The sequence below is a fragment of the Pipistrellus kuhlii genome, unplaced genomic scaffold (genome assembly GCF_014108245.1).
Source record: "Pipistrellus kuhlii isolate mPipKuh1 unplaced genomic scaffold, mPipKuh1.p scaffold_m20_p_2, whole genome shotgun sequence".
NCBI classification, from domain to species: domain Eukaryota; kingdom Metazoa; phylum Chordata; class Mammalia; order Chiroptera; family Vespertilionidae; genus Pipistrellus; species Pipistrellus kuhlii.
In genome coordinates this window covers 164,627,408-164,642,804 of record NW_023425515.1, presented here as the reverse complement: position 1 = coordinate 164,642,804, position 15,397 = coordinate 164,627,408, and the positions used below count along the sequence as shown (strand labels likewise).

The window sequence follows — 15,397 nt, the reverse complement described above, 5'->3', positions numbered from 1 at the left end:
TTATCTCATTTGATTTCCCAACAGCCCTAGAAGGCAGGCCCTATTATTATTCCCATTTGACAGATGGTGAAACCAAGGCTCAGAGAGGTGAAGTGGTTAGCCCAAATTCACATAGCGCAGAGAAGACACTGAAACACGGGTGTATCCGAAGGAGGGTGTCCAGGACAAGGATGAGTGGGAAACAGGATTACACCAGGACCAGCGGGGGAAAGCTAGATGTGTGGCTGGAGAGGACAACATTCCAAAGGAAGGGAACTCCAACACTCAGCAGATTTCAAGTGTTGTCTCTGTAGAACTGTCTGCGTCTAGCAGAGAATCAGGGGACGTCAGAAGATAAACAGATTTCATGTCAGTATAGGAGAGCATTTAAGTCCACTGTCCACAATGGAACAGGCTGGCTCGGGGATGAGTAGGTTCACCATCCAGTGGTCAGGCGTTTGCCACAGACGGAAGTCTAGCAGCCAATGATTAGAAAGTAGGGGTGAAGGAAAGCGGTATTGAGTTTCATTGACCTGCATTGCCTTCCAATGCTGGGTAATCAGTTGTGAGGGGTGCAGCAGATTGCCTTCCTGACTGTGAGCCAAGCAGCTAACGACCTGAGGTCAAACATTCGCCAAAACAAACCCAAGACATATGCGAACCTAAAACCCTGTAAGAAAGGCTTGAGGAGGTTTAGACAAAGAGGCAGAACAGACTAATGGGGAAAGTTAACGCTCTGGATTCACACAGATTTGGGCTCAAATTTTAGTTCTCCCACTTGCTACGTGATCCAGGACAGATGTTTAAGCTCATTAAGTCTCAACTGTCTCATCTGTAAAATAAATGAGAAAGCTGTCTCCTAGGGTAGTTTGGAGGTTATCTGAGTTAATGCCTGAAAAGCACTAGAATGTCTGGTTCCTTAGGCATATATTCAATAAAAAAATCCCTGTGGTTCTAATGATGATTTCTTTGTGTCTCCCCAGCGAGTGGCATTAAGCCTTGAAGATGATGGACTGCCCTAAGGATGGGACCACTCCCTTCATGCCTCACGGAATTCAGTTCCATGCACTCCACTCTCTGGATGGTGTATGCCTGGATGGAAGGATTTCTGTATGGGTCTGTGTGAGCGTGTGCGTGTCTGTGTGTGCGTGTGTCATTTTAATTTATGTTGCAGAAAGGTAACCACAAAGTTATGATGAACTGCAAACATCCAAAGGATGTGAGAGTTTTTATATGTATAATGTTTTATACACTTTTTAACTGGTTGCACTACCCATGAGGAATTCATGGAATGGCTACTGCTGAGTGACTAACAAGATGTACATAACCAAACGGGGCCGATGGTACAGTAGCTTACTCATCATTTAAAAACTATATTTACAGAGAGAGTATTTGATTTTTGGGGGGGCTTTTTTAGGTTTTGGAGTTTTGGGGTTTTGTTTTTTTTTTTGTAAATAAAATGATTATGCTTTGTGGCTATCCATCAACATTAAACACCTCAACTCCCTCCCCAATTTAGATTATTTATTAACAAACTTCATAAATAAGATTAGTTAGTTCTATAAATAATTCAGAGACATGAGAGTATTTATTTTTGGTATGATTGGCCCACCACACAGACTCTGTGTGCATCTGTGTTTGCCTGCATGTGTGTGCGAGAGAAAACTAGAGAAGAGGCGCGCCTATGGCTGTTGTTCGAGTACATAAAGATAGATATATCTTAAGCCAGTCCACAAGAGCGTATCTGGAGTTTTCAGGAAATTAGCCTTTGGAAATCTGGCTCAGAAAACGGATGCCATGGTGTGTGCGAACATGTAGCAGCAGACGCAGACCCTCCCCACCTCTGGCTATTCCTGAGACCAGACTCAGGAAAAGCCCTTCAGCTCACTGCTGGGACTCCCACCTGGGCTTCCTCTGGCGTGGCTAAGGCCAGCACACAGACTGTACACAGTGCCAGAAGTCCTCGTGAGCTCAGGTGAGAGCACGTCTGAACCTTGGCTACTCCTTGTTTTCAAGTTCAGCATTTCAAGTAACTTCATTTTTCTTTAGGACACTTGGGTTGAATTCATTGAGGTTGAATACCTTACGTATAGAGAGCTAAGTGGAGATGTCTCCGGAACAGGCCAAGTTTACTCTAGGGCCTGGCTTAGTTAGGCACAGAACCCCTGGATAAAGATGGTGGAATAGGTTTTGTTACATCTCCATCTCTCCCTTCCTCTTACGCTCCCATTTCCTTCAGGTGGGGAAGAGTAATACGTAGGTTTGTTGCCATCACGTGTTTGCATCGATGAAACTAATTTGGGGCTTAAGGCGGTAAAAGTGGCCAAGCCTAAAGTCCTATTTGAGGGGGAAATGGCATACGCAATATTATAGTACACCGGATGTATGTTCACGCAGAAATTTGGTTTACTACTTTGTAAATAAAGGGAAAAACTCTAGGTATATCTACAGATTTTTTTCACCATGGACACTTTCTTTGCCTCTCCTGGGCCGTGGGGAGAAGGGGAGAAGTGTCTCTCTTTGTGGGTTCTCCCGCCGAAAACAATCCAACAGTCCCAGAAGGAATTCAGTCCCCGCTGGCTCTATCGTCCAAGGTCTTAACTCTGCTGTTCTACCACTGTATTCCCACCGGACAACCAGGGACCGGACAAACAGAGTGTATGGCTTCAGTAAGAGCAGAGGACAAGTTCCTAACCTCCACATACCTGGAACTTGACCCCTGTAAGCAAATTCCTCTCCCCTACTTCCCAGTTGCCCCCAACTCAGTGATGCGTGGTTGTCTCGCCCCTTGCTACCCTTTGAGTTTCCAGACAGACATTCTGGAGTTCTGTCAGCCTATTCCTAGGACCTTTCTTTCTATTTTTTAAATAGAAAACAACCATATTCTGGAGCTTGGGCACTATGCTTTGCATAAACAAGCAATTTCCTCATGATATGTATGTGCTGATAGTTCTGAAACATCCATTCAGAGGGAAAAATGCATTGACTTAGAATGACCATTACCAAATAGAATTTTAAAAACATCCGGCCAACTCCTATGGAGCTTAATCACTTATTACTATTCTTTCAAGAATAAAAAGTAAAATAGTTTTTGACCGAAGAAAAACTATGAAAATGAAAAATCATTGAAATTTACACAAAACAAATAACTTTTTCTGTAACCTGCCTCTGAAGATTTTTAATTATAATAGAGTCTAATGCATAATATCTAGACTTTCAGTCAGAATCTGGCCTTCACAGAAAAAAATAATGAATGGGATCAGGATGATTCAGCCTGATATCTCAAAATGATGATGAAACACAACTTTCTCAGAGACACCCATGTTTTCTGAATATGCTACAACTGCAGTTTGAAAGAGGCAGCTATGGGAGCAACGTACAAAAAACAAAACTGTGGAACACTCACGTGTTGGAATGGTAGTCAAGTAGATGAAATCCGAGGACTCAAATCCATCTTCTCGTCCTGAAGGCTTTAAGCCTCATTCTGAGGATGAGTTGCATTTCTGTTGCTTTTTGCCCCTATGCCATCATATATCAACAGTCAAGAACAGGTCAGAGGCATTGGACATAGAGCTGGAGGAAGCTTAGAAGCACCAGGAGGGCAGAACATGTATCAGTTTTTCTCTATTTAAAAGAAACTGGCCCAGGTCCTTTTCTTCCCTTTCTCCAGTTGACTACTTTGCACTGCCTGAACACTGCACCAAACCTGCTACCTATCGTCCCAATGGGACTATGAAGGCACTGGCAGAAATGGCCTTCCAGAAACAGGGAAAAGTAAATTTCATTTATTTACTTTTGACAGCATGATTATTTAAAAAATAGATTGAGTTAACGTGTAACCTCAGGATGAGATTGGATTTAAATTTATGGCAATAAGCACTATGGATCCCTCCAAGTCTCTCTTTGAGATTGCAATATGTGCATTCACTGAAACCATTTGTCAGGCACTGCAGAAGCACAGGTCAATCAAACATTTTCTCTCCTTACGGAGCTCACAGTAGTAGTAGAGGAAGACATGTGGAAACAAACAAACAAAAAAGAAAAGATTCTTTTCAGAACAATGTTATGACACAACGTGGTCACTTCTACCGAAGGAGATAAGGAATGGGGTCAAGAAAGCCACCACAGGAGAAGTGACCTGAAGCTAAGTCTTACAAACTAAGTAGGGATGTCAGGCTGCTTCAGGCAGAAGAAACACAGCTAAGACACCGAGGCATGAAACAGCATGGGGACTTCAATGAACTGCATGCAATTCATTATAACGAGCAAAAAGCTCAAGGGGGACGTAGCAAGAAACGAGCTGGATGGAAAGACAGGTTCAATATAAGCACTTTATAGAACACTTCTATTTAACTTCCGGTTCAGTGAAGCAAACATTCCTTGGTCACTTACTGTGTATGAGGCACCAAGTGCATGGGGAATTCAGCAGGATGCGTTGCCAGCACTTGCAGACATGGCGGTCTTGAGCCTCAGGCTTTCCGGTGGCCAAAGAGAAACAGTGACTGTTTTTCATATATTCGAGTTGAAGCTTTTTGATATGGTCTATGAAAACTAATACGAGGGCGGAGGGATTCTCACAGAAGCATTCCATGTTGTCAAGAGCCTCTGAGATTTCTTCAACAGAGAGAAAGAAAACTGGAAGTTTTGAAGACGTGGAGTCTGCAGGGGGAACCCCAAGCGCTGTCCAGTGTGGCGCAGGTGGGAATGGAGCCTCCCCACCTCACTCCCTAACGTCAGCCATACACTCATCATTTCACAGAATAGAAATGGGTAGCAGTCAAACGGTTCGGAGTATATAACCTCCTTTCCCATCAATGCATGAAGATAAAGTATTGGAGTCTTTTTACATGGTATTTTTTAGGGTATTGGGGATTTTCAGGAAATGGAGAACTTAGAGGTGGAGGAATTACAGCTTCAAATTTCACTTAATAAAAGAAATCAGGAATCCCTATTCATTCAGGCTATGCACCATGTGCATAGCCAGGAATCAGCAGAAACCCTCTGTATTTGCAAACACTTTGTGCTATAAAAAAATAATTTTAAAAGAGCCACCTGTATATGTATATATATTTAAAGACATGAAGGTTTTGATACTTTTTTTTACAAAAATTACAAGAAAAAAAATACCTGTACAAACCATGTGTTTTAAAATAGCATTTTGTTCTATACAAGCTGTTGTTAATTTGGGGGTGAAGTACTGGTTCGCAAACTCGACATTGTACCCAAATGAATTTTCCCTGTTTGTCTACACACACACACACACACACACACACACACACACACACCACACACACGTCCCCAAATTACCATATTTGATGTTTGATGTAACAGGCATGTTAGAATGTTGGATCACACTAACCATTCCTGCTCTTTTTGTCTTATCATTCCAAATGCCATTGTCTTCTGTACTCAGTCCCCTTTGCAGTCTGGCGTCTCTTCTAGAGGCAAAGGGTGGTGTGTTGCGTCTCACTAGCTGTACTGGCATCATCTTGGTGAACTAAAAAAACAAATGTGGGCATTTGTAAAATCAGTGCACTGTTTCTAGAGAAAGATAAAATTCCTTTTTTAAAATCTGAAAGTATTGTTTCATTGTGATGCTTTAATGAGGGGAGAGTGATGGTCATTAACTGAGTCCCTAACATGTACCAATATTCCACATAAATTACCTTAATCTTCGTCAACAGTCCTGAGATAAATACTGTCGATATTATAATCCCCATTTTATTGATGAGGAAACAGGTGAAGGAACTGCCCTGGTGCTCATGTACATGTGGCCTTCTCCCTAGATTTTCCTTCTCTGCTTCTATCTGGCAACTCATCTGTCCTTGAGTACTTCAGGAAGCATTCTCTATTCTCATACCCAGACCTAACTCATTACAGGTTTGGCCCACTTGTATCCCACTACTTCTGCCTTGCTCCTCACTCCGATGCCACTGAGGTTGCTTTTACCAAGGTCACCCAGGACCTCCCTGATTATATGTCTTTTTTAAAAATGTATTTTATTGACTTTTTACAGAGAGGAAGGGGAAGGGATAGAGAGCTAGAAACATCGATGAGAGAGAAACATCGACTAGCTGCCTCCTGCACAACCCCTACCGGGGATGTGCCCACAACCAATGTACATGCCCTTGACCGGAATCGAACCTGGGTCCTTCCAGTCCACAAACCGACGCTCTATCCACTGAGCCAAACTGGTTTTGGCTGATTATATAAATCTTGTAAATACTTTTAGTCCTATCTTCCTTGACCTTGGAAGGGATATTTAACATTGTTGGTACTCCTTTCTCGGGATACTCATATTTTGGTTTACATGGCACCATACACCTACTTCCCCTTTCCTCCCCCTCTGGCTACATCTTAATCTCCTTGTCCACCGTTTAAATTATGATATTCCATCTCAAACCCATCCACATAAAAAAAATTATTGATTTTTGAGAGAGAGGGAGAGGGAGAGATAGAAACACCAACAAGAGAGAATCCTTGATCAGTTACCTCCTGCATGCCCTACACTGGGGATGGAGCCCACAACCCGGGCATGTGCCCTGACGGAGAATTGAACCGTGATCTCCTGGTTCATAGGTTGATGCTTAACCACTGAGCCACACTGGCAGGGCTAATCTTTGCATTTTCCAATCCAATCCGCAACACTGCCACCAGAGTGATCTTTCAAAAATGCAATAGGTCATGTCATGTTTAACGCTCTTCATCTGCTTCCCTTGCATGAAAATCCAATTACCCTTAGGTTTGAGCCTGCGCTTCTTAATACGACTTGTGAAGAACCTGATGACGTAGCGTCTGTTCCTTACCCGACTTTGGTCACTACCTTCACAGCCTCGTTCTGTATTCTAACCACACAGTCCTGGGCCCTCTCTGGAACATTCCTTCAGAAGACTGGGGTAGAGCCACAGCACGTGCTCCCATAATTCCACGGTATTCTGCACTCCCCCAGCTTGTAACCTTGACCCCTACATGGTAATTGCTTCGGCTGAAGGGGCGTGGCCTCGGGCTCCCCTGACCCCGCCTCCCTGTGAAAGGGGCGTCGTTTCCACCGAGAGGGGCGGGCAGCCTTGTCCCCCCCCACCTCCCGGCGCAGGCGCGAGAGGAACTGAGTGCGACGGCGTCGCCTTACGTCACTTCCGCGCGCCGCTGAACGTCACTGCCGGGCGCGCACTGCGCTGCTGCTCGCCGTTAAAAGCCCGGTCTCGGTGGCGTTTCGCGAGCCATGGAGAGTGACTTTTACCTGCGTTACTACGTGGGTCACAAGGGCAAGTTCGGGCACGAGTTCCTGGAGTTTGAGTTCCGGCCGGACGGTGAGAGCAGAGCGGTCTCGGGCGCGGGGACTGGGCCTGGGGCGGCCGGGACCGTGCGGGGAACTGGAGGAAGGCACGGATCTGTAAGAAGCACGCCTGTGTCCGCCCCCCTGGTTCTCTTTGTCCAGGTGCAGGGTCTTCTGTGGTGACATTTTTTTTTTTTTACCAGAATGCTTCGGCAAGCATTGAGCGATCGCCCGCTTTGTACCAGGTTCTCTGTCACTTGCTACCTGGGATACAGACGTGGACGGTGGACGAGCTTCCTCTCTCGTGGAACTTTTATTCTAGGGCCGGGAGAGAAATCATCCAAGAGATTCCAGTTAGTGATGAGTGGCCAGGAAATAAAACAAAATGACGGGCTGGTTTTAAATAGGATGACCGTTGGAGAGCTCTCCGAAAAGGGGATATTTGAACTGAACCTTGATTGACAAGAAGGAGCCAGCCTTGTGACGCTCAGAGAGAGCATTCTAGGCAGAGGGGGTGACATGTGTCAGGTCAGAGGGCGGGGGTGAGCTAGGCATATTGCAGTGGCTAATGTGGCTGAAGAGGAATGAGCTCTGGGGAGGAGGGGAGGAGATAATTTGGGATAAGCAGGCTGTGGTCACAACACGTGGGTCTTTATAGGCCATGGTCAGGAGTTTGGATTTTATTCTGAGTACAACAGGAAGCAATGGAAAAGTTTTAAGCAGAGAGGAGGTGTGATCTGTTCTTGAAAAAAATATTCTAGTAATCGGGTACAGAATGAGCAAAAGTGGAAACAGGGCTACTTATTTGGAGACAGCCAACAATTGTCCAGGCAGAAGAAGGAATGTTGGTAGGGACTAGGGTGAAAGTAAAAGTGGAGAGAAGGATTTAGGATACTGTTAAAGGCAGAACCAATATCACTGTCAGTTATAGGATTTAGGGAAGGGGGCACAGTGGTGAAGGAAAAGGGATCGAAGATGACAGAAATCTCCTAAATGGGGGCACAGAGATGAATCTGACAAGCCACGTTTGTGAAGGAAGTAGGCTTGTAAACAGTGCCAAGACAGTGTGTTAGGTGCTGTGGACGAAAGAAACAGAAGGCACCTCATCTAGTCTGAGGGTTCAGAGGAGGCTTCCTGCAAAACATGAGGGAAGGGGGGGGGGTTTCAGTGACTGTAGGGGTTGCTTAGGCAGACAGGAGTTAAGAATACATTTTGGGCAGCATTAATGGCTGAAAACCACAAAGTGCATGGGATGTTTCAGACAGAAACCAAGTACAGACAGCCCTCCGGTTACATCAGACTCGACGTGGTTACGTCACCAGCTCCCATTTATTTATTAAAAAAAAAAAAGGTCCATCATTTTGACCTATGTACATATGTACTTTATGTTTTTTATTTATTCACAAGTAAAGGTCAGAAATTATCTTTCTTTTTTTTTTTTTTTTTTTTTACTGTTTCCCTTCATTACTGTGTGTATGTGCTCCATGTGAGTGACGTAGGTGCTCATGTGGGTGGGTTCTGACTTATGGTGAAAATCGAACGGATCTCAGACGTCACCCGAGGACTTGCTGTAGTCTGACGTGAGAGACAGCTGTTGCGGGAGTGAGCCTGGAAAGGCAGGCAGAGGCTCAGTTGAGCAGTATGCCATGTTGAATTTGGATTTTATCAAGAAGCTATGGCCCGTGCCAGAGTATTAGAGTAAACTGGTCAGATCTTTCTGTTATTCATCACTTTGTCCACTGTGTGGAGAATGAACTGAAAGGGAAGAGTACAGTGAGGCATCATTTAATTTGGCTCTTTTATCTTCTTCGTACCCAGAATAGGCTGATGAGTGCATAGATACACAAAGAGCCTCGTATACCAAATGTGTTAAATGATAAAACGACAACTTTTTTTTCAATCTTCACCCAAGGACATGTTCATTGATTTTAGAGAGAGAAACATTGATGTGAGAGAGAACACCTATTGGTTGCCTTGTACCCACCCCGTCTAGGGAATCAAACACGAAACCCTTTGATGCCCGGGATAGCATTCCAACTGAGCCACACCGGCCCGGACTAACACCACAGCTTTTCTGTCACAGGAATATGTCAGATTTTTACAGTCGCAGGATAATGTGTGTAAATTATATTTTTCAAAGGCTTACATAACTCATTTGAGCCTCAGCAGACCTTGTGTGCAGGTAAGTTACCAACTACTATCCCTGTTTTCAGCTTAGGACATTATCCTGCAGAAATATGAGTCTTCCTGTGTTCGTCTGTCATACCTGAGCCACCTTTTGCAAGATCTATAATTGAGCATCAGCTGTAGTTTTTTGGTTGTGCAACTATTTAATAGCCTACAGTGACGAACTGGAAAAAATGTATTGTTGAAACACTAAAAGTGTAAATATCTAAAAAGTAAGAATACGTTTTAAGCAACAACTGATAGTGTTAGTAGGCTAGTGATGATTTAGTCATGTGTTTTAATTATGTTTTTCCCCCCTCACAGGGAAATTGAGATATGCCAACAACAGCAATTACAAAAATGATGTCATGATCAGAAAAGAGGTAATGAGCCTTCTGAGAGACTCATCACTACAGTTGGGCCTTTCGTCTTTTTTTGTTCTTTCTGGGAGTAGTAATGAAAGATAAATAGGAAAGAATAAACATGTCTGTAGACAGCTTTTTATGTTTTTCTCAAGTCTTTTAGTTTATATTTTCTTTCACAACACTGAATCAGTTACTGGATATCACATCAAGTCTTGCAGATCTTTGCTTGAACCCTGAATCTGCTGCTTACTAACCATGTGGCCTTGGGCAAATTTCCTGGCTGACCTTGATAAGTTCACTTTCTTCATCTGCAGTAAAAACAAATAAGAGCTACTCCCCCCTCAAAGGGCTTGGTATATTCCCTGGTGCACAGCGCTCAGCGGACCTCTAATTCGCATTTGAATGGGAAGGAAGCGTGGAAAAACCGTTAACCTTATTGAATGCATGTTAGATGTCAAGCATGACAGTAGATGTTTTACATACATGATCTCATTTGATCCTGATTGTAAGCCCAGATGATGGATATTAGATACCCTTTACAGATAAGACTGTGAAAGCCCAGGTATGAATTATAGAACTTGTTCAAAGTCACCCCTGTCAGTAAGGGGTAGAACAGGAATTCAAACCTATTCCTGCCTCTGTCATGTGCTCCATTTTGGTGTGACTTCTACTACAACATTAAGTTTTCATCAAATCTACACTTACAGCTGAAACCTGTTTGGCTTGGTGGGTAGAGCGTCCACCTACGGACTGAAGGGTTCCGGTTTCGATTCCGGTCAAGGGCATGTACCTTGGTTGTGGGCACATCCCCAGTGGGGGGGGAGAAGGGGGTGTGCAGGAGGCAGCTGATGGATGTTTCTCTCACATCGATGTTTCTAACTCTATCTCTTTCCCTTCCTCTCTGCAAAAAATAAAAAAAATATATTAAAAAAAAAAACACAGCAAAGCTACGCTTACCTGTTAATCTCTTTGTTAACATTTGAAACTATGTTAACAATCAGTATATTTTCATACTACTATATTTAATTAGCAGTCAGTTTTATGCTTAACTACACATGTCAGCATCCTTTTTAAAAAAATTTTTTTTTATTGATTTCAGAGAGGAAGGGAGAAAGAGAGAGAGAAACATCAATGATGAGAGAGAATCATTGTTTGGCTGCCTCCTGCACGCCCCACACTGGGGACCAGGCCCGAAACCCAGGCATGTGCCCTTGACCAAGAATCGAACTGTGACCTCTTGGTTCATAGGACAATCACTGAGCTACGCTGGCTGGGCCTCTTTTTCTTCTTCTTTTTAATGTAAACTAATATAGAGAGTGTATTTAAAAGACATGTCTCTGCTTTTCAGAAGCATGTCATCTAAGAATAACCAGGTTACACACAGACTTTTGTTTTGGGTGTAGGTGTGAGTGAGATGTGTAGGTAAGGAGAGGTCCATGTGAATAGGATGTGCCAAGAAGCAGAAACAGGCATATGGGGACTGAGGTGGTCACTGGGCGCTTCTGACCCTGCCCTCTTCAGCATGCCGAGGCCAAGCCTCAGTGTCTTCCCATTTGCAGAGGTGCCAGAAGTGAGTTTTCAGGAGCAGTCTTTGTTATCTTCAATCGCTACCTGAGGAGAATGCTGCTTAGGAATACAACTTAAATCTGTTTTTTAACATGCTTTCAGGCTTATGTACATAAGAGCGTGATGGAGGAACTGAAGAGGATAATTGATGACAGTGAAATTACCAAAGAGGATGATGCTCTGTGGCCTCCCCCGGACAGAGTGGGCCGGCAGGTGAGTGTTTTAGCAGCTGTCTCCAGCGCAGAAATACTACAAGTAAGATGACTACTCTCCATGTGACATTGAATCCTCCACTGGTGTGTGTGCATGCGTGCATTATGGAGCCCTACGCGAGGCAGGGTACCAGCACCTGGATCTAAGGAAGCAGTGAACCCACAGGGAGGAACAGAGAGCAAGTGGTGCTGAACACCGAGAGCCCAGCCCTGAGTTTCTTCTTGTGACCTTCCCGCTCCCACTTAGGGCTTTGCTGCCCACCTCACTGAACAACTCCTATAGACAAAGCAGTGTGAAGATACAAAGATAAATAGAACATAGGTATTTCAGTAGCCAACAGTCTAATGGAAGGAAAATCATGCTACCAACTAACCTCATCTGCTGCTTTCCTAATCCAGACTTCTAATTGATTTATTTCTCCTCTTACCCTATGCAGCCCGTTTTCCATCCTGAAGCCAAAGTAATCTTGTAAAATGTAAATGTGTTTATATACAGCAGGTCCTCAAATAACATCGTTCTATGTAGATGAGATGCCATATGAATTTAACTATTATTTCTATCAATTAGACTAATAAAGTTGTTATACTCTGTCGCTTTGCTTCAAGTCACAGAACCAACTAACAATTTAAGTAAGAGCTTACTGTATGCCACTAATTTTACACTCTCTAGTACAAGTATGTCAAATTTGTGGTCCACAACGAATATTTTTATGGCCCAGCCAATATAATGGTATGTAAAAAACGTTTTAATAAAAATTTTATAACTTATTTTTACAATATCCCATTATACATAATTATTAGTAATGAAATATAATGTTCACTAATGACTGACTACTATCGTGTTACATTCATTTCCCTTATGCACCTTACTCGCAGGTGCACCAATTCTCTCCACTAATACTAGCAGCGAATATTCTAGCAGCCAATTGTCACATCATTAGTCTGTACTGACTTGTTTGGTGTACACAACAGGAAATACTTCGCTTTCAGAGAACAAGAAAAATAGGTTTATTTGATGTACCTTACCCAAGGTTTGCAAACCTGCCATTTTTACAAATCTTTGATCAATGTCTCTACTGAGCCTGACGCCACTTTTTGGCTTTCTTCTGAAAATTATTAAAGGACGGACTCCAAATCAATAAAGAAAACACCTCTCTCCATCATTAAAAAAAAAAAAAAGTTTGATCATCTTCATTGCATTTATCATTGTCCAGAATTTCCCCAGATTGCTCAGAAAAGTTAGATTCTTGGGATTTGTAAAACATATTTATATATGCTACTCCACACTTAACAAAAACACACATACAAAACAATTATGTGCCAAAACCGGTTTGGCTCAGTGGTAGAGCGTTGGTCTGCGAACTGAAAGGTCCCAGGTTCAATTCCGGTCAAGGGCATGTACATTGGTTGTGGGCACATCCCCGGTAGGGGGTGTGCAAGAGGCAGCTGGTCGATGTTTCTCTCTCGTCAACGTTTCTAGCTCTCTATCTCTCTCCCTTCCTCTCTGTAAAAAATATCAATAAAATAAAAAAAAATAAAAATAAAAACAATTATGTGATTTCTTCCAAATTACAGACACAACTTCCTCAAAGAATGAGCTATTCAAGGGAGTATTTATCTCTGTTTCTAGTACCTAGTGCAATTTAGTCCTCAGAGTGAATTGTCTTGTTTAGGTGTAGTAGATAGTGTTTGTGTGATTTGGCAGATGAACTTCCTATGTACTTAATGAAAATCCAATTTGGCTTGATTTTAAACATTTTTTAATGTTTCCAGGAGCTTGAAATCGTCATTGGAGATGAACACATTTCTTTCACAACATCAAAAATTGGTTCCCTCATTGATGTCAATCAATCCAAGTAAGTGTACATCATCTGTATATCCAGATGTGTCTGTTTTACAGCAGATTGATATGAAATCCTTAACCAAATTAGGACCATTATGGTAAGATCTGGTACAGATGGAGAGGCTCTAAATTATTTTCAAGGCTTGCTCCTATTGCTTTTGACCTTTTGTCCAGTTATCTATAACTAGAGGCCCAGTGCACAAATTCATGCGGCAGGGGGAGGAGGTCATGTCCCTCAGCCCAGCCTGCACCCTCTTGCAATCGGACCTCTGGCTTCTAACCACCCTGCCTGCCTGCCTGATCGCCCCTAACCTCTCTGCCTGCCTGATCGCCCCTATCTGCCTCTGTCTCACCCCTGCTGCAGTGGCTTAGTCCAGGTCATTTGGCTGGCAGGTCTAATTAGCATAAAAGCCTGTTATGCTAATTAGGCCAAAAGGCCAAACAAATGACCTTCTGGACTACTTTCAGGACAAAGCTGGGGCTGCGAGGGCTGAGCCCCTGACATAAATTTCATGCATCAGGCCTCTAGTTAATAGCTTCTTAGTGACACACAGAGTAATGTAATTGGAGCAGCCAACGTGGGTAGGAATCTGTCCAGAACAGAAAAATGAAATATGCCAATACAAGTGCTTAAGATAAGTCTAACTACCTTCCTCGGTGTTAGTCATTCAGACTAGCACATCTTAAAGTCTGACTTGGATGAAACTTGAAATTATTTGGAATATAAATTTTAAAATTTGTGTTGTCAGGACAAATTATAATGTATGTTTCAGAATTTGAAAACCTCTTTGGCTCCTGTGTTTTGGGCATAGTTTTAATTCTGTAAATACCTTATAAGTACAATGCCTTGGTACATAATTTGTGTTAAATGGTATTATCTTGCAAGTTGTCTCTGCTTTTTAAACATTTTTTTCCCTTTTGCATTTTAGGGACCCAGAAGGCTTACGAGTATTTTATTATCTTGTCCAGGACCTGAAGTGTTTGGTCTTCAGTCTTATTGGATTACACTTCAAGATTAAACCAATCTAAACTGAATATTGGTGTGGACACAAGGGGGTGGGAGTAGCTGGTTTTCATTACCATTATCAGGAAATTTTTGTGTATATCAGGCCAATATTTTTTTTATGAACTGTAAATGATTGTCTTTAATAAATACATAACAAAATGCAATTATTGTTTTATAGAGACTTCTAAACGTGTGTATAAATATATTATGGATTTCAGAGAGGTCACCCGAGGATCTGTTTTTACTGATTTTTAGAGAGAGACAGAAACATTGATGCAAGAGAAACATCAATCAGCCACCTCCTACACGTGTCCCAACTGGGGATCAAAACCACCACCTCGGAGTGTGCCCTGACCAGGAGAACCCGCAGCCTTCTGGTGTACAGGATGACGCTCCAAACTGGCGAAGCCACCAGCCAGGAACTACTTCCTTCTTAAAACACTAACATCCTGTGTAAAGTATTGCCCCAAAATCTAACTGAATTGACTCTGTAGACAAAACTGCCAATTCATAGGAAACAAGAAAATAAAGCCCTGGCTTTATAACTCAGTTAGTTAGAGTATTGTCCCAATATGCCAAGGTTGCAGGCTCAATCCCCACTCAGAGCATATGAGAATAAACCAATGAATGCATAACTAAATGGAACAACAAATCGATGTCTCCTCCTCAAATCGCTAAAAAATAAATGTGTTAAAAAATATAGTGGCAGTCCAATCAGCAATAATCAGAGAAAAGTCCAGGGCAAGGGATCTGGTTTCTTCAGTAAAACATAAACAATAAAACAAACTAGAGATGGAGCATGAAGCAATGTTTGGGTCCCATTTGGATCATGAATCAAAAAATTTTAAATTGACATTACAAAAACTTGAACGCTGGATATTTGATTTTAATGAAATGTCTTTTTTTTTTTTTTTAGGTGTAAAATTGTATTGTGGTTGGGTTTTTTAAAATCATCTTTTATAGATAGATACTATTTACAGTTAT

At 42.5% G+C, this 15,397-nt stretch overlaps 2 protein-coding genes across 13 annotated transcripts in view; both read left to right on the top strand.

The window, feature by feature from the left end:
- The window catches only part of LRP8 (LDL receptor related protein 8), an 83,003-nt gene extending 77,446 nt beyond the window's left edge, over positions 1-5,557 (top strand). For all 12 annotated transcript variants that reach the window (XM_045584620.1, XM_045584621.1, XM_036445217.2 and 9 more), the window contains one exon: positions 963-5,557. In XM_045584620.1, coding sequence (XP_045440576.1) covers positions 963-1,001 — 39 coding nt within the window. In that variant the 3' untranslated portion in view covers positions 1,002-5,557. The remainder of the gene's footprint in view (positions 1-962) is intronic.
- A 1,556-nt stretch (positions 5,558-7,113) lies between these two features.
- MAGOH (mago homolog, exon junction complex subunit) lies at positions 7,114-14,588 on the top strand. Its single transcript, XM_036446873.1, has 5 exons — positions 7,114-7,289; positions 9,746-9,804; positions 11,455-11,565; positions 13,338-13,420; positions 14,337-14,588. Exons 1-5 carry the CDS (start codon positions 7,202-7,204, stop codon positions 14,434-14,436), a joined length of 441 nt encoding a protein of 146 aa, XP_036302766.1. The 5' UTR covers positions 7,114-7,201; the 3' UTR covers positions 14,437-14,588.
- The last annotated feature ends 809 nt before the right edge of the window (positions 14,589-15,397 follow it).

Bases quoted from the DNA above. Each gene is read 5' to 3' on its own strand.
- MAGOH (XM_036446873.1), top strand. From the start codon at position 7,202: ATGGAGAGTGACTTTTACCTGCGTTACTACGTGGGTCACAAGGGCAAG. The intron at 7,290-9,745 runs GTGAGAGCAGAG...CCCCCCTCACAG, and splicing joins GTTTGAGTTCCGGCCGGACG to GGAAATTGAGATATGCCAAC. The intron at 11,566-13,337 runs GTGAGTGTTTTA...TAATGTTTCCAG, and splicing joins CGGACAGAGTGGGCCGGCAG to GAGCTTGAAATCGTCATTGG.